This window comes from Aythya fuligula, chromosome 3 (assembly GCF_009819795.1).
Source record: "Aythya fuligula isolate bAytFul2 chromosome 3, bAytFul2.pri, whole genome shotgun sequence".
In the NCBI taxonomy this organism is placed as follows: Eukaryota; Metazoa; Chordata; class Aves; order Anseriformes; family Anatidae; genus Aythya; species Aythya fuligula.
In genome coordinates, this window is record NC_045561.1 from 65,787,092 (window position 1) to 65,815,071 (window position 27,980).

General features: G+C 39.0%; 1 protein-coding gene across 4 annotated transcripts in view; it reads right to left on the reverse strand.

Annotated features, from left to right (window-relative positions):
• FBXL4 (F-box and leucine rich repeat protein 4) overlaps positions 1-27,725 on the reverse strand; it is a 56,644-nt gene extending 28,919 nt beyond the window's left edge. For 3 of the 4 annotated variants that reach the window (XM_032184792.1, XM_032184790.1, XM_032184793.1), the window contains exons 1-5: positions 27,665-27,725; positions 22,690-22,861; positions 21,297-21,886; positions 12,524-12,869; positions 5,222-5,466 (exon numbers count right to left, since the gene is read on the reverse strand). In XM_032184792.1, the coding sequence (XP_032040683.1) occupies positions 5,222-5,466; positions 12,524-12,869; positions 21,297-21,805 (1,100 nt within the window). In that variant the 5' untranslated portion in view covers positions 21,806-21,886; positions 22,690-22,861; positions 27,665-27,725. Of the gene's footprint in view, positions 1-5,221; positions 5,467-12,523; positions 12,870-21,296; positions 21,887-22,689; positions 22,862-23,214; positions 23,344-27,664 lie in introns of those variants that run through there. The other variant, XM_032184791.1, reaches the window with a different exon arrangement.
• Positions 27,726-27,980: the final 255 nt, after the last annotated feature.

Genomic DNA, 27,980 nt, shown 5'->3' on the forward strand with positions numbered 1-27,980 from the left:
TTTAGACCAGCAACAGAGTTCAACACTGTTGTGGAAAAACACAGGATGGAAATTCCCTGGAAATCAGAGTGCAGACATATGGATTCATTGCTGATTGCCAATTAGCCGATTCCTCTCTTTAATGAGTGCTTTAACAACACATTCACACAGCTTCTTTCATCAACAAATTATCAGGTTTGTTTGAATGGTGATATTTTCCATAAAACCTTGTCAATTGCCATTTATTATACCTCTAGCTTCTAATTTGCTAACAGATAAATATTTTATGAACTATTCCATTGCATTAATAGATGTAAGGTTAACTGCCACATTATTTGACAGGGCTTGGCCATTATAAATATTGGTACAGATCAACACTTCTCCTCCTGTCACTATAAGAAGTTAACATTACCAGGTCAGAGAAACACAATATTAACCTCCTACACTTGGAAAAGAACTCGAAGCTCACCAGCTAGGAGAGTTATTATCCTTGTAACATTTTATTTAATTTCATCACATTTAAAACACACAGACAGTGCAAACAGAGCAATAGCAATGAGCACACCACTTGTTCTTCACAGCTTTGCTGTCTTCCTGGAAAAGGTTCTTCAGGAGATATTAAATAGAAAGAAAGGCAAGGGCAATAAGGGACACACAGCAGGGTACATGAACAAGCTGACAGGCACGAAGCGAAGAAATGAACAGAAACGGGAGGAGAAATTTGAAGAAGTCACCAACCAGAACAGGGCAGAGCACATTAGTACGAACTGCAGAGTTCTCCCACTGTTGTTTGCACTTCACAGGCTGCTCAGGGCAGAGGTTTTTGCAAACTTCGTTCCATGCAGATCTCCAAAGCCATAAGGCAAGGTAGAACACGGGGTCTCAGGCTTCCCAACAAAAGTGGCATTTTCTTCATACTTCTCAGACTTAACAGATACTGGATGTCTGGCTGTGACTGGGCTCATTTGAAAACAGTCAACCCTTTCTATCCAAAGCAATATTTCTCCACACACCTCTCCCTTTACTCACTGAAGATTGACTGGATACTATTTATAGTATCTCCTCCTTTCTGCATAGTCATCCATCCCTTTAGTCTTTCTTTTACTAACAGTGCTTTATACATGCAATTTCCAAAGTGATTTACCTTCACTCCCTTCGTGATTGTTATGAAATATGATCAGTTAAACAAACTACTGGAATCTGAACACTTACTTTAATTTTGCTAGGCACTGAAACAGACCTCTACCTTTTAGTTCATCCTCATTCTAGACTACAGTATTTCAGTCTTTTGTTTGTTTTAAATAAGAAATCTCTTTCCATCATTCTGCTTACTCTCAAGAACTGTTGTTCGTTGTCTCCCAAGGCCAAGACTTTTTTGTTTTTCTTTTAAATGAAGTCACATTGCCTCCCTCTAAACTATTCTAATCGTTAAAATGTTGTCTTCAAATCCAACATGTATTGAACTTTGTCATCAGATCTTAAAACACTGCATTCAAGTGTGGAGCTTAAGTATCTGATCTTGTGCTTTTCTGAACACAAATTAAGCAACTTCAATAAAAACATGCAAAATAAACATTATTTAATCTTTGCTTCAGTTACAGCAACCCTAGGGTTTACTAAAACTGTCAAAATTAAAAAACAGGTAGGAGTTTTAAAATGAGAATCCTTGTCAAGTTGTACAATACTCATATTTTTTGTGACTATTAAATGCATGTTGCAGTAGCTACCTAACCTTCCTGCTAGTTTGATTCATAGCAAGCCATCACCAAGTTAAATGCTGTCAAAGCATACCTGTAATAAACATCAACTAAAGATTTCAAATTGTAATGACAACAATTGTTAAAGAAATGTTTCTAGATGTGCTTGAAATGTAAACATTGCATCACAACAGGGAAATTCTGCGAATTCATTCTCTCAGTATAAAATGTTAGAAGCAAGTAAAAATCCTATCACCTTAGGTTTTTCAAGCAAAACAGCTTAAATAAGCCACATTACAAAAGATATAAAGAAACCTGCATGCAGAACTCTGTTTTTAAAGCTGCCATCACCATTTAGGTGTTTAAACACCTGAGCATCTATTCAGCATCTTGGTATTTACTGCCTCCAATCAACTTGCTCCACTTCTCCTATACAGGTCTTATCCTCTCATGCTGATATTCCCATTGCATTGACAAATTCACCACACCTCTACTGCCATGAGAAACAGTGTTGATTATGTAATATGTAATGCTTTCTGTGAAATCTTTGTTTATTCCCTGTCACTTCGCACTCCTGACACGTGATACTGCTCAAATATTTCATTTCATTTGTCTTTTACTTCTCTGCGTACTTTTAGTTCACTCTAAATCATAAAGTTCAGTTAATTTATATTATACGTTGATCTGAAAAATTTATGATAGTCATTTTTAGCCCTAAGGAATAGATATTATCAATAAGTAAAAATACCTTCAGCTTTGCCTCAGGATGTTCATATGCCTGAAGCATTCTATCTTCTCATGATAACACAGTATTTGTTTCAGTCACTTCTTAAATTACTCTTTAAAAAGTTTCTACTTTAATATATTTCTGCAAGAAAAAATGATTTTTTCTTTTTACAGTTATTTGTGTGTCACTTTAAAAGATGTAAGTACAAGTTACCTCTTTTAGGTGTCAGAAGAAAACAAATATAAACATTTTGGAAGATATTTTCCAAAATAAATCTCAAGCAAGAATATCATTTAAACAAGCATCTACTAGCAGGAATTATAAGCTAAACAGTATAGTTGTGAGAATTAATCTAACTCCACTGGTTTCCAATTCAACAGTGACAATTTTAACACTAAGTGCTGAGAAAAAAGTGCAAAAATATATAAAACAAAATAAAAAGAGGTTCTGCAAAAGTCAAATGCCTGTTATCTATTGAAGATAAGTTACTCTGGTTTTAGCATTTTCCTGATTTTATACTGCAGCAATTTACAGTGTTTATGAAGTATTTATAAATTTAATTTAGAAAATAACTTTTTCCCCCCACTTCTCCTCAAATGGATGAACATAGGCTAGCCTTAAAAATAACATAATGGAGCTCTTCAAAACAACTTCTACATTTCTATTTAAGTGACTTGACAGCCATTCATGGTTGTTTATACAGCAGCTTACCACAAAATGGATCAATCTGAAGTATCCGAACAAGCAATTTAGGCCAGTTTGAACTCAACCTAGTCACAAAACAACTTTTTATCAAGTAAATCCAAAATAAAAGACACAGCTTGTTACTCCACAGGACACCTCGCTGCCTTACTGAAAACTTGCTTTGCAGAAAGAGAGATGAACATCAATGCCAGGTTCAATATCAGGTAAGAGCCAAAAAGAAGGATGAAGAGAAACCATCCAACTGATTCAGAAACATTCATGCAGTAGGCAGCAAGAGAAGATTTTATACTAATAAATGTAGTCATACATGTCCTCTACTATTACACATAGAGAGAGAAATATATAAATATTTCATATCTTCAAAGGACAACTACAATCTGAAAGTGTGAGCAAGTTTTTTGGAAGATGTAAGCAATTAACTGATAAAACAAGCAATACAATCTCCCCAAACAACTGGTAACTTCTACAATGCTCATATTCTGAAGAGTACATTAAAAAGAAAATTTAATTGTAAGACAGAATTCCTAGGAAATTCAAAGTACCCCCAGTCTTTCGAAACTCTTGTTTAGCTAATAACTCTCCAAACTCAGGCCAGATGAGAAACGTCTAAAAGTTCAAAAGGAGAAACTGTGGGAAGTCATGACTCACATTTCCTGGATTCTTCAATACCCACATAATGGTGATATAATTATTTTAGAACAGCTGACTTCAAGTCAGTGCTGCTATTACGTCAGTAGTGAAGTTAAAACACACACACAATTTAGTTAAGAGATAACTATTTAAACTAACAGGAAGCCAGATATGCCAGAATTGCAAAATTTGTAGTTCTCTGAGCTTAGACATTCATTTCTTTTAATACTGCACAAAATTTTTAACAGCACTGCACATTTAAAAAAAAGAGTCATGAAAATGGAAAAAGGTCACACTAAGTTTTCAAAAACACATTTAATAGCTACACATCAGAAAACAAACTTTATGACATCAAATTCTCAGTTAAGGTTACATATTTGTTTTCCACATAATGTATCTAATAAGAAATCCAGATTTAGGGAAATTAGGAGAAACATTTGTATCCCGTTCAATTAATTGATGTTTATCTCCTTTTTCTACCAACAAGCACAGAAGACCACAGCATAGCGCTCTTGGATTATACTGTAAACTCTGGAAAAAGGAAGTAAAAGTATTTCTTCACATCATTTTACTACCCCAGGGAAGGCACCCAGGCACCAAAAGAAAGACAACATTTGAATACTTTTCAGCCTTTTCATTCAAAAACAAATGAAAGCTAAGACAATTTATGTTTTAGATATATTAAACATTTCTGGTTTTTATCAGTCAAGTTCACCTGCCAGTGCTGATTATCTTAGTTGGAGCAGCAATTTTTGTATAAATGAAGTGCACTGATAGATGCTGTTTAACTGATGCAAACAACCAAAAAAGCAAGAAATTATATGTTAAGGAAGCAGAGAACATGGCTATTATACAGAGAAGAATCTCTGCATATTTGTCGCTTTAATAACCTACAGCATAGTCATATTTTCAACTCAGTGTGAAGATGCACACACAAACCCCCCATTTCCCAATGGGACTAATGTTTTAAATCATTTTTACGAAAATATTTGCATTTACATTGCACTCCAGTGATTACTTAGGACCCATACCTTGTAAGCATGCACTGTAATCTGTTTATTACTGCAGTCCTACTGATGACTCAATCTGTGCATGGAACAACTGCAAAGATTTTCTTTGTAAGATGGACTTTCTGCAGCTTAGCTCTCATGGAGTCTTTCAGAATTCCAGAAGAAAGCAAAACACCGCTCACCACTGGAAGATGCCTCTCAGTCACTGGCAATTTGAGGCATGCAAACTATATGCTGAAACAACTTCTGCTTCCATATATAGCTAAAACTTCTTGCTGTTTTAGCTGTTTGGTGTGTTTTTTTTTTTTTTTTGGTTTTGTTTTACTCTACATAAGAACAAACTTTACAGCAAATCAAAGACATTTTTTGTCTTTTAATAAGGTTTCAATCACTTTTCAATCACTTAGTGACAAACCTGTGCAGCAACTCCACAAAGAGAGCTTGTCAAAATACTTTGTACATTTCCCACTGACCTGCTAAATCCAGAAACAGAAATGGCTCCCCTGTTTCCAGTCCAAGATAAATTCAGCCACTGGATGAGAGTGCAGCGAGACTGTAGGTATTCCAGAGACATGTCATTAATTCTCGCCCAGTAAGGTTGTAAACTGAGATGAATGTACTGCAGAGGATCGCAGCAATGTTGATACAGTAGCTTACAAGTTTGTGCTAGTCTACACAGGTCTGGTACTGTAAGGTGACTCAAAATCAACTGGATGAGCTATATTAAAAACAGAAAGAAAAAAAGAGGCAGATGGTCATACAGCACTTGAAATGCTAAGGCAAAACTGCAACAGAATAAGAAGTGTTCTAACTTCAAAGTTGTTTTTTGTTGTTTTTTTTTTTTTTAAACTTAAAAGTAACTTCTCAAATAAATCACTGATTAGCTATTAAATAGGATTGCACTGCCTTCTCAATTTGACAACATACTAAACAAGAAAGGAAAAAGCAGATCAGCATATAAAAGTGACAGGAAGCTTTCAAATTAGAAGTTTGTTTTTTTTTTTTTTTACCCATGCTAATTTAAACAGCGATATATATGTAAACACTATGTTTACATATTTCCCTTCACAATGTCTGCACTTCCATTGATCAGAACACTGAATTGGCATCCTCTTTCTTCTCTGGATTCAGTTAAGATGGTAGCATATCTGCAGAGTACATGAAAATCATACCACGTCCCAGTTTCCCCACAACTTGAGCTAATTTAGGATTTATTCCTCTGCTCTAAAAAAAAAAAGTGTTTTGATTTCTACCTTATATTTCCTCCCCATCCATGCTGGGCTATGCAACTAGATAAAAATTTCAACACATTCAGATCTTCCTTTATGAAGTAATCTCTTGCTGTAATATTTTGAGAGCATTTTTGTTCTATGCCAGACTCGAATTTGAAATGCAAAACCCCTTTTTACCTTTATCAAATTGAATCACCTCAGCTTCAGAATAACCACCAGCCCTTCTCACTAGCACCACTATATGCATTTTTTAATGAGTTATCTCACACTAAGAAGAAATATCCCGTCTCCTATCATGCTCTGGTTTTCCTTCTAGAGCAAGATTAACAAATACAGAAATACATACAAATACTCACTTTTGAAAATAGCAAAAACCTTCAACAAAAAAACCACCCTGCCCTAGCTTAGATAGCTGAGAGAAAACACACCTGAAAAATGAAATATGAGAAGTAATGTTTACTTTACTGTGGCTGCCTTTAACAGCTGTAAGCCCCTGCACTCAGGTTATGTAATTAGAAGTGAACAAGCACTTTCAAGCAGAGTGGGGAAAAAAAACATCTACATTGATTCACTGATTTCATTCAAACAAAAAAATAGTTTAAACCAAGGAGAGTCCTGTGGCCCTTTCAAAATACCATGTTTCATTTTAATTTAAAGACTCGTAAGACAAAACCATCAAAAATTGTAATAAAATGCCTGACATAAAACCAAAGTGAAGCCTTTTTCCAAGCAGACTGTACATCTACAGTAACAATTTATGCAGCTAGCTTCCACCTTCCCTCTTCCCCTCTACTTTTGGGAGAGGAAAAAAATAAGTAAACAATTCAATTTCCTGAAAAGTGAAAAGTGTTACTTCCTACTCAGCTCCAGATTTAGTATTTGGATATCAAACACTCCACATATCTACATACTTTTCAGAAATTTAACATAAAATCCAATGCCAAAACATTGTGCTTGCATATACTCAAGTTTCTCTCAAGCTTGATTTCAAGACTTTCCTCTTCCCTTCTCCTCCATTTTCCTTGCCCCTAAAAATACTCCTGTTTTTTTTTTTTTGTTTTTGTTTTTGTTTTTTTTACCTCTGCCTCAGCTTGATACTGTGGATCAGAGCAGACATTTCAATGTAATAGCAATGAACTGCATATACACAGCACAGTTAATAAATTATAATCAAAGTCTGCTCCCAGCTGACATTTAGGTTGTTAGCATTTCAGTAGGAGACACATCAAACTAGGAGCTAATGTAGATATGATCCTAAGTTAATATTTTGATTTTTCCTTTGCTCAGACTTCTGTTTTGCCTCATCTTAAAACACTAACACCATTTTGGCTTTGCAGTAGGATATACCTAAACACATACACATTTTTCTTAGACCACCTTTAAACAATAGACCAGCTTTAAACAATTTTTCAGTATTCTGAAAGACACTTTCCAACTGTTTTGCAACCTTCAGATATCCTGCATTCTGTAAACCAACTAAATATCTTGCATTTTCTCCCTCAGATTTGTCCAATATTTATTAGGTTTTCTAAAACAAACAGCTCAGCAATGAAGGCTGCACAGTTAGCTAGATTTATGTCTACAATTAATGTGGTGTAATAAATGTCTCATACAAAGCAACACAAATTCTGTTCAGTGGAAAAAAGTTACTTTGTGATTTCTGAGCAGTAAAGATAATGGTGAATGGAACTATAAATGCCTCACCAATGTTCCTTTATGCTAACTGATGACTGCAATGGGTCTTTTGTAACATAGAGGACATTGCAACCCTACTCGACCCAAGATGAAATATCTAGAATGAAAAAAAAAAAAGAAAGAAGTATCACTGAAAATAAAGTTTTCTTGATTTTGATTAAACAAATATAACAGGTCCCAAATCTACAGGCTAATAACCAGTAATCACTGTTAGTCTGGACTGTCAGAAATTTACGTAGGTGTATCCTAGCATAACGTACAATTTGATAACATTAAGTATGCGACATGATGTGCTGCATTGCGCTATGCTGTGGTCACAGTGATTCTATGAACATCACAAAATTATGTGCTTTGAAAATTGATCTTATAACACTGCTTCCTGCAAACAACTGCTTTTACTCTGCATTTATGAAAAATTACTGCAACTATTGTTTCACTTTCTTATAAATCAGTCAAAACAATGATACTGCAAAACAGAGGAAAACAAAATATAGCTAATTCAACACTGATTGATCTATCAACAGCAAAAATCAAATAAAAAGTACTTTCTTCCATTTCCAGGTAAAACACTGCACATACCCAGTTTTAGAGATCTCAGGAGATCAATAGATGTTGGAGATATCCAAAAACTGGAGGTTTCCAAATCGCCATTTGCTGAGTTGTAGGGAATTACAACGTACAAATTCACTGCACTATCTGCACACCAAAAGGATCCTGAGTCTTATCTGCCTTTTTTTTTTTTAATCATCATAGTCCTTCATTGTAGCACCTTAAACATTTACATATATTTTGAATTATAAATTCAAAAACACGACATCTTTGAAAAACCAAATAAATCTCACCTATTGCATCCAAGTTTGCTTGTAAGCTCAGGCAAAATCCCAATCACACACTTCAACACACAGGATAAAAATTAACCAGGGGTGCAGCTTCTAGTAGTACTTACCAACCAAGAAGTTCTTCAGGTTTGTTTGTTTTTATTAAGAATTGTAGCAAGCAATCACTTATATCCAATAATATTCTTTCTTTGGCTATAGTATGATAATGCAGAACTTGACATGGTCAGAAGACAGCCCTCAAATACTAGTCAAAACTAACATTTCCACACTTCCTGACAATTTCCTCCATCAATTCTTCTATTTGAGCTCTTCCAATATGAAAACACACTGGCCTAAACAAACTATAATTCAGAAAGACTTAAATTATTTGTAATTTTTTGTTCTGCAACTAGATCTGCCACAGCTTAGGCTCTAAATAATTAGAACTGCTCTTATGACATGCTTAGATAAAGGATGAAGGGTACATACACAAAAAGGAAAAGAAAGAAGGCAGGAGTAGATAATAAACATTCTGTGGCTTTTGATATTCCTCAGCATGGTTTAAAAAAAATGTAGTCCCTAGTTCCATGATCCCATAGCTTGCACCAGCAAACACATACACACTTAATAGCTTATATGAATACATGAAAAGTGGGCCTTGCAACTATTTTGCAACATTCCTTTTAAGTCTCCCTTTTCTTCATTCTACCCACATAAAATGCTTTGGTGTTGCATAAAATGCAACACAAAAGCACAGGCTCTGATCTTCTCAGCAATGAAAGGCTGTGAAGGTTTTAACCCCCTTCTTGATTCCAAGAACAGAAAAGCATCACACTGACAGCCTGCACAAATTATCAAGTCTCCAGAAGACCAGGGCTGTAGAGCTGTCTTCTCCATGTGCCGTTGCTCAGAGCCTAGTCTGCTATGGCAACTGGCAGTGCATTAGCCATTGACTGAAGGGAATCTTGTGCCATATGGTTATGAGCTGTAAAAGCAGCTTTTAAGACCCTTGTGCGATTCTCAATTCAAAGAGAGGCATGAAATCTTACCAATTATCTGAAAGCCTACAAATATTTGTTCTGGAAAGATGCAAGAATTTTGTGATAAAATGCTCCTTCTTATTGCTTCAGTTCTTTTAAGTATCACTTCAGGGATGTATGTCTTACATTTAAGACCAATTTTCCCGGAATGTAAGTGCCAAATCCATATCTAGTGACAAAATTCACTTCCCAGTAGACAAAAACAGCTCATAAATCTTTTAGGCAGATTCAGGAAAAACTGGCTTCAAGGAATGATGAAAACATCGTTTATACCATTTTGTATTGAAAATTTACATCAAAAATGTATTTTGGACTGCAGCATGCAAGATTTCTCCTGCCCTTCCTCCAGAGGAAGGAAGTTCTTGGTACCTGGAGCATCTAAGTGAGTCTCACACTGCACAACAGGTATGCTGCGGCAGGTATTTCTCCAATTTCTTGAAGCCCTGCTTCAGGACTTCAGGTCTCAAGCATGTCTACAAAGATGACTAAGACTAAGGCCTTACTCATTCCACTTTACAAGCAATGCAAGTTGATCAAAGATAATGGGGAGAAAGAGACATGAAGAGGCTCCTGGAAAATCCTTACTCAAATTTAAGATAATTTTGGAGAACAGATGATGAGAGCACAAGTACGCTACAGCTACTAAGGATCTGTCAACACTGCCCATGAGCAGGGAAGAAATATTCTCTCATCCAGTTCATCACTTTCTTCTAAGGAATTCTACACCCCGGGAGCTGAGCATTATTCTCTTGTTGGCAGAAGCTAACTGTACTATAACAACGTTTTTAGAGCACACACTGCAGCAATCAATCCTGAAGAGCAACATAGATTATGCTTTCATAGACTACAGAAGTTTCAGAAAGACACTGAAGGCAAAACAAAGACTGGAAGAACTGTCGTCTACTTCAAGATTAGCATAGAAGACCATTCGGCTTACATATTTTGTGAATTATGTTGGGTAGAATGAAGACGCCTGAAACAGCTCAAATAAGAAACAGCCATGCATGAAGACTAAAGACAGTTGCACATTCATAATCAGCACGAGCCTACAAGAAGAAAAATTTTTCATGTAATGTGTCATAATCAAAATTGGAAGGAGTCGGTGGTTTCCTTACTTCATTACAGAATTCAAACACTTCCAGAAAAATCTGACACTTGTCATTCTTGAAGACAGCATGTAGAGTACTGCTCCCATATCAGATGGGATAAAACACTGTCATACTACAAAGCACAACATTTTTGTTGCTTCAATACCCAAGCATTCCAGCTGGATCAAGAAAGCAGAAAACTGGTACTGCTGCTGTCACAAAACCAGTCCAGAAATACCCCTTTGTAGTTTTCTGGTAACTATTCTAGCCATTCAGGTTCTTTAAATCAAAGCAAAATAAAAAAAAAAATGTGCTCAGTATTGATATACCATATAAATGCATTCATGAAACCAAACATGTTAAAAAATTGATTAAAAAGGTAGCTGGTACACAAAAAGGAAAGCAGAAAAGCACAATAAGGCACATGGAGGCAGGAGTTCGAAGGAGTAACAGGACTACACATTATAATTACTTACACTATAATCTTGACAATCTGTATAATTATGCAGAACAAAAATGAGATTAATCTCAGATAGGCAACTATTATAAAGCAGTTTATCCAGTCTTTTCAAACAAGACTGCCCAGATTTAAATCAAGTTTTCCCTACAATTAATATTGTTGGAATGACAAAGATTTCAAACACATTTAAACATTTTAAGATGTTCTAGACTCAACTACGCCCTTGCACATGCAGAAAACTACTTTCTTTACTCCAGTACAGATATACAAGCAGCAACAGTGAAATATATTGACTGCTATATGGATTCTGTGGAGGAAGAAAACAGTAGTGCTAACTCACGATGAGGATAGTATCCTCATCTGTTATTCCACTGTAGCAACAACAAATAAGCCCTCAAGAACTGAAATAAGCTTTTAAAAGAAGACAAATACACAGGAGAAAGGTGGAGAGAATCATCATATTCTCGTCCTCTTTCCTCTTTACAAGCAGAACAGAAGTCCTGCAGATTACTAGAGCACACAGGCATCCAACATGGCCTTCAGATGCTGAACTAGGGAGCTTAGAAACAAAAGATATAATAAAAACAAAATACTGTTTTGTTAGATCACACATTTCTGAAAATGCCCTGCAATCAGTGACAGTATCTCTCACCACCCTCCTTCACTTTCACAACTGAAACTGATTCAAGACAGAAGCACCCTGAGCATTTGATAAGTTACCTCAGAAAACAAAACCTGGCGTCTTTTGCCAGACTGCAGCAGCCTAAAGGGTAGGAACAGGACCCGAGGTCTGACCAGCAAGTAAAGACTCCTCTCCCCTACATGCAAACCCAGTTTGTTTCTGAGGAGGTGAAGGTGACCATCTCTCTCTTCCTGCTCTATGATACCAGTCTCTGTGAATGGCTACACTCCAGTAAGAGCTTCCAGGTCAGCACACAATATTCAGCAATCATATTTCCAGCAGTTCTAGGTTTTTGTAAGAGATCAGGAAAAGAAACTTTAAGCTAATAAAAGATTTGGAAGCAGAAAAAATTAATACATTCTTTTTCCATTTTTTTCCTGTATCATCTTTGTCAAATATAAGGACTAAAAATTATGTGTCTGTACTACTGGAAAAACTAGTGGAAGATTCTAAATTCAAGAGCTAGAAGTTTAAGGCTAGAATAACTGGCAAAAAAAAAAAAAGTACATCAGTGGAGGGATTCCTGAGAAATAAGTGTTGTAACAATGTAAACACCAGCAAACTGACTTGTCAATATCCACCCACTGAAGTAGACTATCATAACTCAGGCATAACTATTCTATAACTGCAGGAGACTCACAAAAGAATGCAAGGAACTATAACTGGAAAAAACAACAGTCTTGGTTAGTACCTTATATAGAGCACTTTCGCACTCAATTATTAAAACAACTGTATTGGAGCATAAACATGCTTTTCTTACCTCATAAGGCAGTTTGTCAAAATACCCATTAGTCGGCCATTCCCTGAGGGTAACAACGCTGAACTGTTTGTTAAGAGCATCCATTCCACAGCCATACTTCTCTTCATCCTCATCTTCATCAATATCAGTCATATCAATCATTGAAGTCTTCAGTGAAAGCACGGGTTTCTCTTTCACACCATGTAGTACTACTGCATCTAATTCAGTGTAATAGTCTAGAAGAGAACTGTTCACTTCCAGTCGAATTAAGTTCGTGGGGAAGTTTATTTGTTTGATACAAGGTGTGAATTGCCGAGCCTGGGGACCATTCACTTTTGTAGGTGCCTCAGACCAAAGGATTTCCCATCTGTGGAAAAAAAAAAATAATAATAATGGGCACAAGTAAGGAATTGAGATAAGTGTAACTAAACCAATTTCTGAACACAGAAGAGTGCTTTTGTCAGAAGCATTCAGAAAGCAAGAAACATGGGTGAAAGGCAAATGAAAATTGTTACATTTTTCCCTAGCCTTGGTAAACATCCAAAGAATGAATTTACCAGGTCACACTAGTTCATAACTGTAGCCTATTTTCTCTGTATTGCTAATTAACAAAATGAATGGTACATTCATTGCCATGCACTTGTGTTAGACTACTGCTATACACGTTCCACCATCTCAGAGGTGAGGTTATTGCAACAAATGGACTGAAGATGTCTTGACAATGATCGTATGTTAGTATGCAGGGAACAGTCTTGTCAAGCAACTCAACTAAAGTCAGCCAACCTCACAGTTTTCACAAAAACACAAAAGGGAAAAAAAAAAAAAACACACAGCTCTCACTCATTCACATCACAGTGGTCCAAATTGCAGCATTAACAAATCATTTTAAAAAAAAAAAAATCACCTGCCCTTTATCTAACCAGGTAAGCAAAATACCATTTTTAGAAGCATTTCATTGTCAAATTATCTCACTAGTACAATGTTACAGTTAAATATCAGAGAAAATAGGATCTTCAGGTCACCTTTAAAAGGGCCTTTTGCAAAGAATATTAAAATTTCAAAACTGATCAACTAAAATATTTTAATGCTCTCTGTTCCGGTGACAGAAGAAGGTTCAGGGCATGCACAGAGCTTCCAAACATACATCCTCACTTGTACACACAGACCTCAAATCTCTTCCAGTAAATGACAGCGAACCCTGCTGCCAACTGAGTAATCTGGAGAATCAAGTCTTATATTCATTAGGTCTTGAGTGCTCCCAAGCTTGTCAAAAGGCCTGAAAACAGAAACACGCTCTTTATGCATGGGTCCTCATCCAGTGAGAGGATTTTGGAGGTCCTTCGGTCACTAATACCCATCTTTTCCTCCCCTCTTCCTCATCCTTAAGTCTAGCTGACTAGTAAAAAAAAAAAAAAAAAAACCTCCAGCAGCCACTGGCCCTTTGACGTTACACTTACAGCAACCTCCACACACTCCCCATGCAAAACCCAGACACTTCCCCATCTCTTCCACCTTTCGTATCAGCCTGGTCCCAGCTTCAAAGACGTGTCTCAGACTGTCTTATCCCACAGGTCTCAGAGACACTGGGTCTGCTTCCTCAGCACCTCTGCTCAGCACCTCTGCTCCCCCTAACAGACGCCACTACTCTGAGCTCACAAGTGCTGTTCAACACTGACATGTACTGCAGAACACACAGGAAAAAATCAAACACGCTTTGCTTTCCAGATCCAAATGCCTAAACCCTGGCCATCATAAAGTAAAACATGTAAAAGGACTTCCATTAAACATAACACAGTATAAATAAGCCTTAGAAGCTTGATATTTGCTCACATTTCAAGGATAGGAAAATTATTCCATAATGGCTGAAACTTCCATTTCACAATGGACATTTTCAGGTATGCACAGATAAATTTTCCTATCCTACATCATGCCACTCTCCATGAATACCTTACAGAAGAATAGGAGGCCTGAAGAAGTCTTCTGTCAAAGGAAAAAAAATATAATGAACTAAAACCAAACATGCAGGATTGGAGAACATATGGAACATCAGCAAGTACCAACACACTAGAGTGGACACCTCTGCCATAAAATTAAGAGGTTTGGTGGTTTTTTTTGTTTGTTTTTTTTCTGAAACTTACACTATGAATGAAAATTTCATTAGTTTAGTAGATGAATGTCAACTCATGGAAAAATACAACAGACATAGTCCCACTGTCACACCCTCTTCCATAGGTCGATGCCCTAAGCAAATACCTAATGTTGGCATTGCACATGACCTTTCTTGAACATACCCAGATGACCACCTGATATTTTTCTTAGACACTTTCTTATACCCAAACTATCCTGAGGGAAACTCAAGACTGTATTTTCATTAATTAACACACACTGTACTACCAACTTTTAACTGAACACATCTTAGTTACTGACTTCTCCTTTGGTGCCCTTAAGAAAGGATTAACTAGCAGTAGCACTGGAAAAAAAAAATGCATCTGCAGGCCTACATTCAAATTGCAAAGCAACAACCTCCTTCAGCAAGTACTGCCTTCAGCTCCCAGCCTTTATAATAAACTAGAGAACAGTAAATGAAACACATAGCAGAACTTTTTACAGTCTTGTGAAACTCCACATTACAAACCTGGTGAACAAGGCCAATGACTATTTTTCCACTGTCCTCGTCACACTGCTTTCTTTTTCATCAGCAGCCTACTAACCCATCTTTAAAGGAGTCAGCCGCTGGTTTAACTAGAAAACCTCAAGTCCGCAAGGTTGCTTTTGACATTATTCTCTCCCTTGGTGGCATCACACAGAAAAACAGGCCATAGTAATTGCTCCGAGTCAGGGTTGGTATATTCTTTCCTAGTGTAAGCAATCTCTTAATATATCCATTGCTGTAACTGGAAGTGGCCTCTTCCTCTAGGATCAATGAACCTTGACACTTCAACAGGCTATGTGCAAGAGGCTTCAGTAAGAACCGCATTTCTGCTGTTCCAGAGCATTTTTCATTAAAACCATCTGCTTCAAAACCCTTTGGAAGAAAGGCATTTTGACAGTCAAGTTCTGGTCTGAGGATGTATATCTTACTAGCTTCACTAATCAGGCTGCCTGCATTTGTTCTAAACTTAAGATCCTCCAGAATCTATTTAACCCTAGACAAAAAGAAATTGAATCTCAACAAACACCTGAATAGTAGTCAAAGGAAATTTCCCATTTCTCCCTCTTTGAGTTAATTAGGTTCTCTGAGCTCTCAAAACTCAAGCTGAATCAAATGACTGAAGATAGGACACTGTTTGTCCTCAAGTCTTGCAGATGTACAGTAATGGCTGATCAAAAGAAGTTGCAATGAGAGTGCTTTGATAATAAGCTTTTAACCACCAATGTGCTGAAGTCCTTTACACTGCCATGCAAAGTCTGAGAGGCAGTCATATCTGTACTGTTTTCTCTAGTGAGTAGAGAAAATGAGGACTTTAGCCAAGTTTTTCCATTCAGCTTTAATGAAGTCCATTATAGGTTTTTCTCTACTTCATGAAAATAGGTAGGAACTTGTCCTGCTCAAATTTCTGAAGCCAAAGACTCCATACACTTCCATGGGGGATGAGAGACATGACAAAAAAAAAAAAATCTCCCTCCTTCCCTGCATGAAGGAAAAATACAGCCTAATGATTGTCAAGTTGAGAAACAGACTGGCAAGGTTTGTGTCAAGCAACAGCACGCATTTACTGCCTTTTTTTTCCTCCTGTTTGAAAGCTTTTATGCAGAAAGGAAATAGCTATGATTATGTCTGAGTAGACCTGGTTACTTCCTTAGGAAATACATAAGAAAGATCTTTTGGAAAAGTGGCTCCTAGGACAAGTAAATCATGAGACAAGATTAAACTTTGTCTGCAATCTACTGAGAAGATTTCTTGCATAGTAAAATTTAGATTGGGGTAGAAAGTGAAGGAAGCAGTACATGACCCTCAAGCACAAGAAGTGCCCTTTCCCAAGAAATTCACAACTCAGAAGGCTACCGACTATCACTTACCTGTGATGGTCATCTGGACAAGAGAAAGGTCTGTTTTCCCTGAAGATGTCAGAACAAGAATAAGGATGCAAATGGCTAAAATTTAAGTTGTGTGTTAGACATAGATGAGATACAGCCCTGAAGGTCCCTTACCACACTGTAATGTGTTGATAGTATTAGCAGTGCTTTGGGTGCATTCCTCCAGGATTCACAGGGAACAAAAGGCAGAGCAGGAAGAAGCATCTGAATGCTGCTGTCTACAAGCAAAACACCCATAAGACCACACTACATTTCCAGTTTTACTCCCTTTATCAGAATGTGAGACTTATTTATTTGTTAAATCAAAGACATCTGCCAGCAAAGAAATCTGCAACATTCATATCTGGATTTGGCTTCCAGAGACAGAGCCCATTGACTATATACAAGGAAATTCCTAAAGGATGGAGAGGAAGCTCATCTCTCTTCCTTAGTCTGCTCTTCTGGTTGCAGCAGCTTTACAGGCTTCAACACCTTCAGAAAGAAGAGACCTCACACGCAGCTAACACAGCTAAGCCTGAAAATACTGAGCCAGGCTGTTCATCTACAAAATCAAACTTGAAATTTTGTTCAAAAGAACATCTAGCAATATTCTAAACAACATGAAAAAATAAGTTAAAAAGACGTAAATGGCAAGACTACAGAAGACAAAATGGTGCCACTGGTCGTTCTGGAACTGCTCCCAGCCAGTAAAATAATTACCATCTCACCTTTGAGAAACAACCTATTTAGTATCTGTGGAAAACAAGTTGGGGGAGGGGAGGTGGTTCAAAACAAGCAAACAACAACAAAAAAAAATCCCAATCTACTAAAGAAGCAATCATTGTATAACAGTAAAGACATACTGTGAAACATCACCCCAAGTACTGCCACACATCCCAGATGAGTTAAGAAACTGTTTTTGGAGCTTCTATGAAAACACATGAATGTGGTATCATTATAAAGGTATACTAGATAAGAGAAACTGTCAAATTAAGTTAGAAAAAGACCATGACAAAAGAATGGGGACCATTTTTTCTTTTATATTCCAAATTTAAAAATCAAAGTTATTTTTGTAAAAGGAAAAAGTTGAAAAACTTCAGAAAAAATTACTTCTGACTTGAAAGCTCCCGTTTAAACACACAAAAGCTCTTACTGCTTGACAGCAGCTAACAAAGTATTAGGAGCATCAGAGTGTTTCAAAAGGGTTGATACTGAAGAAGCCGTTAGGGAATTGTCACAAATAAACCTTCTGGGTAGATGAAGAAAAAGGAACAAAAAAGCAGACACTGCCCTCATCACAGAAGCTAGTTATATCCTATCCATCAATCTAACACACGATGAGAAACAAAACATGAGGTCTCCTCCTTGCTTGGGCTCAGCTCACACCTCCATCAGCTGCAGTGCCCCCAGTACAGCTGTGTGGAGCTGCCTCTTCTGCAGGCTGAAGAGGGACCCACCTTTGTCACCAAGCCCAGACCAAACACTTGCATGTATCACAGTACAAAACCTACATGCTCACATCAGTATAACCATTGCAGTGTCAAAAAAAAAAAAAAAAAAAAAAAGAAAGGGGTGGGGGGGCACTTCTTCAATAAAATAGTCCCTTAATCTCACTTCGGTAATTTTTGCTTGGATTTTCTGCACTCAGCTAATTCATTTTAGAAATTTGCACATGGATACTAACATATGGTTGTACAGTTTAACAAGTTACCAAAATTAAGAATACTTCTCACCAGCAGAAGTATGAGTAGCACTAATGAAAAGCACAAAAACGTCTCCGTGTGTAAAGACGCATGCTTCTCTGACATTTATGATTTTCAAAAGTTGTTTTATGCAGAGGTGAGTGATATAATGTTTTCTTTTTTTAAAGCAGCACAAGATGAGATGACAATACTCAATTCACTGGAAACTGTGGTTAAAATGAGTTTAAGCATTAGTTAGGCAGAATTACATTCAAACCTGAAAAATAATTTAATGCTTTCTCCTACTCAATGAAGAGTTGATCCCACCCATAAAAAGACTTAAAAAATAAAAAAGCTGTGATTGACAGTAATATCCAATTTACCACCACCAGAGGAACACCACTAAAGACCCTTTTCTGAACACATGCATAAGTCATTCTTTGGTGTGACTGAAGCACAGAACAAGCAACAGAGCAACCTGTGAGCCAACTATGTGGGCTATAGGCATTTTCCTACAAGGATATGTAAAATACCTCTTAAGCAAGAACTGTGGTACACCAAGCCTTCACAGAGCCTCTTGTGGTTTAGGAGCTTTCGAACACAGCAAAGTCTTGCATGTGCTGATGTTTTAAATACTGAGCAAATAAAAAAATATTATCCAGCTGGCTTAGGATAATCCACTAAGCAGAACATTTCCACTAAGCAGAACATTTAAACAAGTCTCAGACTTCTTACTCTCACAACAGGTTTGATTCCAGAATTTGGCCTCCTTTCTATTTCAAAGCAGAAGCTGCTGAAAAGGACTTTTTCTAATAACCTGCCCTTTCTGCAGTGGTGTTCAGAAAGAAACAAACCAATAGCCAGCAAATAAAAACCTGTAAGTGCTGGTTTGTTTTTAAATCAGGTGATTTAAAAGCATTACAACAGTCAGAAAGAAGAACACAAAGCTCTGAAAGCCCTCTGAGTAACTGAGACACAGCCTCCTAAGGAAAAAAAATGCTGTGGTAGTTCAAGTTCAACATGTCTGTCAATCACCTGAGATTATCAACAGCATTCCTACTTCCAGAATGTTATTCTTAGTTGGCATCTCAATTTTTGAAAGGGAAAATAAGGGAAATTAAGCAGAAGACATTCTTGTAACTCTTCATATTCCCCTCCCACAGGTGCGGGAAAGGAAGGAGAAAAAAATCCTGCATACATCATGTGGAAAAAGGGTTCCTTCACATTATGCATAAGACATTTGTATCTTTCAGAAGTAGGAGACAAACCAAAAGGTACATCTCTGAACAGCCAGCTCCTACTGAGGAAAAGTACAAATCCCTCTAGCACTGCTCTAGCATCAAGACCAGAAGTTACTGAAAATGTAGAACGGACAACTAGCAGTCTCAGCAAGCCTTGGGACCAGCCTTCTAAACAAAAATAACACTAACCTACGTAAGCAGAACAGGAAATACATCTGCCTACAAAGAAAAACAGGGTCCTACAGAAATTCCATCCGTTCTTATGAAAAAAGGGGAAGTCCGGACTCGTAGTCTAACAACATTTCAAGAGGATAAAGAACATCCCAAAGTTTTTAATGAGTATTTTCTCTTCTATTTTCTTTTAGCTCTCTGAACATTTTTTAGTGCACCTTACTAAACAGCTCCTTCATTTAACATTTAAGCTTTTTTTTTTTTTTAATTTATTGGTCTTTACACATAAATGGGAAGAGTTGTATTTTATGAACCAACAACTAGTCAAGCATTTTTAAGACAGCATTTTTCAGAATTCTATCCTTGCATTGCACTGCAGCATACTATCTTCTTATATTATGAAGTTACAGGAATAATCGCTACATTATTAAACAAGTAAAATTAAAGTTCACAGAACAACTGACCAGAAGTCATTTCACATTAGGTTCTAAGTTCAAGAGTCTTAAAAGCTATCTGCACCCACACAACCCTATAAATAACTTCTGTATTAGCGCCAAACGCATTCCTACTTCTTAACATACGCCTGTCCTTACTAGCTTGACCTATCGCTGCTCCTCGAATTCAGATGTTTACTTTAGAGCTACACAGTATCTATTCATTAGAGAGCTGGAAAACAAACTTACTAAACAGTAGATGACACAAACACACAGAACAGATTCATTGAGAGTTCTTATTACATACACAACACCTGATTTTCTAAGGTTTACAAAAAAAAACATCAATTGCCCAGTAGCTGAAACATGTTTTAGGCATACTTTTATTGCATATACCAATAGCTTTTCCTAGTGTTTTTTCCCCAACTCTGTGCTTTCATGTGTTCTTTCTGTTTTTATTTCCACACCTCCTCACCATGAGCTTCCCACCTTGCTTACAGCATTTTTCTTCATCCTTTTACTACTCTCCAGGTCCCCCTCTTTCTGATCCCTCACCCCCTACCCAAAATGTGATCAGGAGTTCTCACTATCAGAAAAAAACAACAGGACCAAGGGGGCTGCTTTTCACCCGTGGAGCAAATAAAAAAAAAATCAAGTGCTACTCACGCTCTTTGATTCAACCAAAAATAAAGATCAGATAAATGGCATCACCTTTTGTCTGACCATTCTATACTCCTGCTTTTGGCCTCATTTCCAAATGAATAGGTATAGTGCCCAGTTCTAATATATATATATACACACATGCAACCTAGAGCATGCAGAGAGAAGTTCATGGCTACTTGAAGCAGGACAATATTGCAGCCACAAATCCTCAGTCTTCCGGACAATTTTCCTTTCTTACTACAGAAAGGACTCAGAACTGCCATTTCACAAGTGATTTTGGATATACATAATTACTGCTCGTATGAATTCCAACAACAACAAAAAAAAACTCTCCTTACTCAAATTAAATCTGATATAAGGATCTGCATTAACTCATGCTACAAAAGAAAAATCCAGATCTCTTCAAGTTGCTACCAAAACATGTCACCAGTCTTAAACTTACACAGAAATAAAGAAAATCTCAGTGGGTCAGAAATGAAATAGAGAAATACTAAGAAGCAAAGTTTGCTAAACAGCATTATTTGTAGTATTTAACATTTTAGAGAATAGAGGAGTGCTCTGAAGTACAGAGAAAAGGAAAATTTACCTTACTTCAGCTGGTGGGTTTTGTGAGTAAGGATTTGCAGAGCATGCCAAAATCCGAACTACAGCTCCGGGATGATATGTTTCCAGAATGTGCACTGCGGTAGGATAAACTTGCTCCTCAAAAGCGAGTTCCACATAGTCCTGGCTGCAGAAGGAGGTGGGCGTCCTCTTGAAGGGCAGTCGAGCACTAGGACAGTGATCCCACCAGGTCCCGTAAGTTCGAAACACAGCCGTCTGAGTAAAGTCACCAGAGCTAGGGTACACATTTGGTATACCTGCTAAATTCCACATGGTATATGACATGCTGTTTTCACTACCATAATGGGAGCTGAAATCCAACACTTCTTTGGCATACTGAACTATTTCAACATTGATAGGTAAGGCCCGGGTGTTCGATTCAATAGCCCTCCGGCTATTCATCTCTCCTCTCGTAGCTGTCCTAGCTCGGCGCCGAAGGCACATATAGTAAAACATGCTCAGCACTGTTAACATGGGAAACACTGGTGACATCTAGATACGACTTACGAAGCTGCAAAAGGTCAGGAGTCCTTTATAAGGTGCATTAACTGCTTGTGGTGTTTTGCAAAACAGCTGACAAAACAGAATGAATAAACAGAGTGAGCAGATTAAATATATCTTAAAACATGACTTTATTCTTTTGAATATCCTCTTAAACAATGTACTGCTACTAAAACATTAATAAACTATCATATTTTATGACAATTATTTCTTTGTAGGCTACTAAGCATGGCTTCCCATTTATTGCATTTAAAAGAGAACACTATGAAGAAACATTAACTAAAACTAACCCTCAAGTAACAGTAAGACTAATAGTTAAAATAAGTATTGTTTTCCGGGACTTACTGAGAACAAAAAACATCTTGCACTGACTCATGAAAATGAAGTCAAGTATAAAATGACATCTGGCCCTTGCAGTAAACAACTCTTGTAGGGTTCGTGATTAACTATAGCTAATTTTAATGATGATAATCTGCAGCATAGTTTTAAAACAATTAAAAGAAAAGTTCTAAAGAAAGTACTCGGGTACATGGGCAGGCTGCAACCATACACAGCTCAACAAAACCTAAGTTACTTCACTGCTTGTATTCTGCAGCAAGACTGCTCCCAGCAACCAAATCATTTCATTTAAAGTTAGCTCAACTATATCTAGACTATCATCTGGAGAGTAAATACACTCTTCAAAGACAACTTACATAGGAAGTTGGACAGCTACTCCTGTGAACTGTTTCCTCTAATTTGTTCCCATACTTTGAATGGCTTTTAGAGTGAAACAAAAAGAGCTTTGGGCATTAACCTAAACCTAAAAAAAATCCCACAGTCTTTCCCATACCAGTGCACTAGCATGAATGGTTTCACAAAAATATTTTCATTACCCTTTGAAGTTGTCCATGACAGCATTAACCAATGACTGAAGGGTCACCAGCCTCCTGAAGGATGCTCACAATTCATTAACACTATCATCTTCCTTTAAGCCACACAACAAAGTAAGTCTTCTGAAGAGTCCTGGCATCAGAAGCAGAAGTCCCCATAGAAAGCATTTTAATTCTGGTAAGAGAAAATGATTTATGTAACAATTCAGTTATACACAAGATGTACTAGATCTGCACAGACATGCACCCTGAAAAAAATCAGCACAAAATGTACTAATAATTAAAGACATCAACCTGTTTTACGTGGCCTAGACTGAATCACAAGTAAAAGACAAACAAGTAGGTTTAACTACTAGAAAAAGGCTAATTATGTATGAGCCTCTTCAGTAAAGTTTTCTGTTTACAGTGGTAAAGAAATATTTATAGCTGAACATTTTTTTTTCAGGACAGAGAAGTGCTGTATCATATTCCCTACTAATAGAGATCCTCTTACATATGCTTGCCCCATATTTAGCAGCCACTCCATACCTGCATGATGCAAACAGTCGGATTTACCCACACACAGCAGAACCGGGACCGCGTTCCCTGATTCCTGCTAGCGGTACACAAGGCACCCGGGCAGTAACACAGCACTCCAGGATCATCCTCTCCAGTACGCAGACTGTTTCTCTGCTGGCCTCCAGATTAGCTTGTTTGCCAGCTCTACCAGGAAAAACAAGGAGCAGCGCCTGTAACCTGCTACAGGCCAGAACAGGGATGACGAAGCATATCTCAGAATAGAATAAACACGTCTCCAACAGCCCTTATGGAGCTGCCGGTTAGTTTACACTAACCAGCATACACTTACATACCACAGTGCGTATCCTGTGGTAACAGCTGAGCCATCAGCAATGACTCTCTAATAGCAGAAGATGCATCACACAGCAATTAACACGATGCCTCTCATTGCCTGGGAGACAAATCACCTTATTTACCATTCAAAATGGGTACACGTGGGGCTGTACCTTGCAGATCTTTTGAAAGCATAAATTGAAACTATGGTAAATAAATAAGCAAGATGGAGAGGAATCAAAGTGGCATTTGTATGCTTCAATGCAAGTCCACTGTGCATATTTCTTGGGTAACTTGCTCGTCTCCCATACTCACAAAATGGGCATACAAACCGCTCTCGCCGTTTGAACACTGTCAACACGGCGCATGCAGTAACAGATAAGGCAGGCTGCACTATGCCATCCTCTTACGCATGACAGCAAGAAAGTTTCCTAATGAAGTGTTCACTTCTCACTTTCTTGCCTCCTCTATTATTAGCTTTTTGTTTAGTTCCTGCCCTTCATTCAGTTTCACATGTTGACATAGCTGTCAGCAACATGAATTGCTCCTGACATTCAGTGCAGGAGGAAATGCGCAGAGATGGTATTCGGGATTCATTTTAAGCTCTGCTGGAATGCCAAAACCAAATAATGTCACATTTCCCCCAAACATCCTGTTGAACCATCTTTTAGAAAAAGCACTGGAAAAATAGCAGCAAACTCTCCAACCTTTTTCCTTTAAATGAAAATAACAGGTCCCCTGGCCATGGCAGAGGGGTCCCAACTCAGATAATTCTATAATGACAAAAAACAGATAGCTTTTCAGCACGGAACTGCCATAAGATGTATGTGAAGATTACAAGTATCTTCTTCTTCTGGCTTTTTCCCCCTCTTAAGTGAAATCTCTTTATAGAGTGTGCCAGCAGACATCAAGCTTCTTGTCATCAAGCCCTGGCATCACGCGGAGCCCAGTGCAGCCACAAGCCCCAAACTCAAACCTGCACCGATTCAGACAGCTTGGAGCCCACTCCACACGACTCAGGGCTTCACAGAGCTCCGCTTGCAGAGCCACTTGGCTGGGCTGCATGAGTGGGCATGAATCGCCAACCTCATACCACATGTGCCCTACGTAACTTCACACCTGCAGTGAAAACTCAGAACTTGCTCCAACCCCTGCCCAGCGCCCTCAGAGCCCAGCTTACAACTAAGCCACATTCCCATCGCCCCAGCTCAGAGCAGGGTGACCACCCGCTGCCTCGAGGCAACTGAGGAGCCAGATGCCAGGTGTGACACAATGGGTAAATGGCAACCATGCGCAAAGTTCTCCATGATCAGGAGCACCACTTTCTTTGGGTTATTCTTCCCCACCAACCTGAATGATTTCCATCAAATTCTTATCAGACTTACAACCTCGAGACGGACACGGCTTTGTCAGCCTTGGCTGTCATCAGCCAACAGGCTCAAGTTGAGAAGTGGGAACTAACAGGGAAGAGCATACAGCTGTCATAAAACCATGTTAGTCTGAACAATACAAGTGGAAGAAAATTATTTCTAAAGAGTTAAAAGTAACATAGGATTTAGTAGCTTATAAAAGCAGGAAAGAAGGATAAACATTAGGACTGCAATACAAATAGAAACCCTTTTTTCTGGCATTTTAAAAGAAGCATTAACACTTGTATGGAGTTAAAAGACCAATGAAAAACCACTGAAGAGGTTGAAAGACAACAAGCTGGTGAAAGAATTACGCTAAATATAGATCAGTAGGGCCAGGTGATGGAGAGGTTTGTTCAGAACTACCACAGGTCAACGTGACTTCCAGTTAAAGGGACCCACCTTTGCAAATGTAAAGATGCAGGCTCAGGCCTATGCAATGCATCACAATAAACACCTCCAGAGCAGTGCAAAGCTTACATAGAAAACTTTTTCTTTCTTCCTTCAAACTGATTATTTTTAAGAAACCCATTTGGGCCTATGCAGCTATACCTTCCTATCTGTAGCACTCCTGTTCCATATTGTTCTTTTCTACAGGCATAATTATGCCAAACTGAAGCTTAATAAAGGTTTCATTTAAATGTACCTTTTTTATCCTCCTCCCAGGCAGCAGCACTCTATACTTTTATTTGCTCTTTTTCACATCATATTCTTTTTCAAGACACCATTAAACAGGCTGGCACGGTGCTACTGCGTACCAGGACCACCAGCAGCCACTGCAGAAGCCACTGCAGCCGGATGAGCAGCTCAGCACCCTGAACCAGCTCAGCTTGGCTCGGCTCACTGCCACTTTGGGTGAAGCCAGCGCTGGCTCAGAGCTACCTTCTTTCAAAACACATCACAATCCACATGTTTTATTGGCACTTACAGCCTCTCTTACCCAATCGTCACTTAATTGACAACCATTTCAACGATGTGAGGAAATTCCCTTCTTCTACATGATGAACTCTTCCTCCCTTCTTGCTACACATGCAGAAAGCCTTCTGAGACTGTAATTCATTACTTCCTTTCTTCAAACACTCCTTGATAAAGGAATATATCTTATGGCTTCTCTACATATTTAATTGGAACAGGAAGTAACTAAACAAAAGTATTCAAGGGTACTAGATCTCTTTGTACCACTTTGCTCTTTTTTACAGGGTGTATACATACGCAAATCCATTGCCCAGCTTCCAAGTAACCCATCCTGTTCATAATTATTGTACCATTCAGTTTGTTTATTTTTGCAAATTCAACTCCCCAGCATTCAGTTTTCTCCCATAAGTGCAGAAACATGAGCAATACGTAGTTACTCGCCAATCAGAATGCTACAAAGATGTGGGAAATACACAGAAAAATAGTGGGGGGTCGAGGGGCTGCTGAGCGAAGGATGTGTGTAAGAGACATAATAAGGTAACATATTATACATAGGAATAAAAAAATGAAAGATGGCATATTTCATCCCTGAGCCATCCCTGACAATACACATGTTAGAGAAGAGTTCGTACTATTTCAAGAGAAGCAAATGCTGTATCTAAAAGTCACTCATGCAACAGGTTTGAGTTTTAAAGCCAGAGGGGTAGCAGTTCCTCTTTACACCAGTTTTGCTGATCCCATGCTTGGGAATACCACCTAGAGTTTCCTTTCGTTTGACTATAGAAGAAACAGCAACACTGATAAGTTGCAAAAAGCAAAACTAATAGATCATATTATCTCTGAAGAAAGATTAATGCAATTAATAACTACATCTCATGTAAAAGATGGTCAAGGGGAAACGTTAATTATCTTTGCATGTTAATGCACAGAGGAAATACTGGAACCTTACATTAGAGGCTAAAACAGTATTTTTACCACGTGTTAGCATCTCTCGCTGTTAATTTTGTACATTATGCCAATGCCTACATTCAGCTTGTTGAAGTGAGGAGCTAACATCAGTTAAAAGTGAGTAAGCTCTTACAACACTTAGGCCCCACTTGCTGTGCTGCTTTGTGGAAGATGTCCTGGCTGTGACACTGAGCCATTTTACACAGGGGAAACTTCTAAACTCACACCTTGGGACGCAACTGGATGTTAAGCAATTTGAACTATTTAAAGCCTTGTTTGTCTTGTTGTCATGAGCATCAGACCATCCCAAATCCACGCTTTCCAAATGACTCCAGTGACCGCCTCCGCCTTCTGGCGAGGACCAGACCTCAGGTGGCGGCTTGGCACCCCGGTACCCGTCAGACAAACCCCAGCTGTGCGGGCAGCTCGGGGCGACCACCGCCTCCCGAAGCCTGCCCAGGGCTCCGCGCCCCGCGGGGTGCCGACCACCAGGCACAGCCCCCGCACCCGGCGCAGAGCCACTTCCTTACCAACTGCCCTCCCAGCCACGCCGCAGAGGTAAGAAATAAAATCAACCCTGGGCCAGCCCCGTGGCCTCCCTCAGGTGTAAGCGGGCACGAGCCCGGCACCCCGCCCGGGCAGCGCCCCGCGGACAGGCGCTCAGGGAGCACCCCATGGAGCTCCCCTCCCGCCCCTGCCTCCCTCCAGCCGCCCCCCGGAGCCCCGCGGGACCCCAGCGGGACCCCAGCCCGCCCCTCCCGGCCCTGCCGGCCGCAGACGCGAGGCACCCGCCCGGAGCCCACGGAGCCCCCGAGCCCCGGCAGCCGCCCCCGGCCCGGCCCAGCCCGGCCCCGGCCCCTGCCCCTGCCCCGTACCGCTCCGCAGGGCGAAGCCGCCGCCGCCGCCGGAAGCCCCGCACGGCCGCGGAGGGCGGGCCGGCGGGAGGGGAGGGGCCGCCGGCTGCGCGTGCACGCGCCGTTATGGCCGCTAACGGGCGGGGCGCTGAGGGGAGCGGCGGGAGCACCCCGCAACACACACAGACATACACAAGGGGTTGCCGTAGGCGGCCTGAGAGCACGGGCCTGGCTTTAATTGATAATTGTTAATGAGCGCACCCTCCAGCTCGGGTGTGTTGCGAAATGAGCGTCACGGGCGGCTTCCGCGCTGCCTCGTTCGGCACGCATGCCCGGG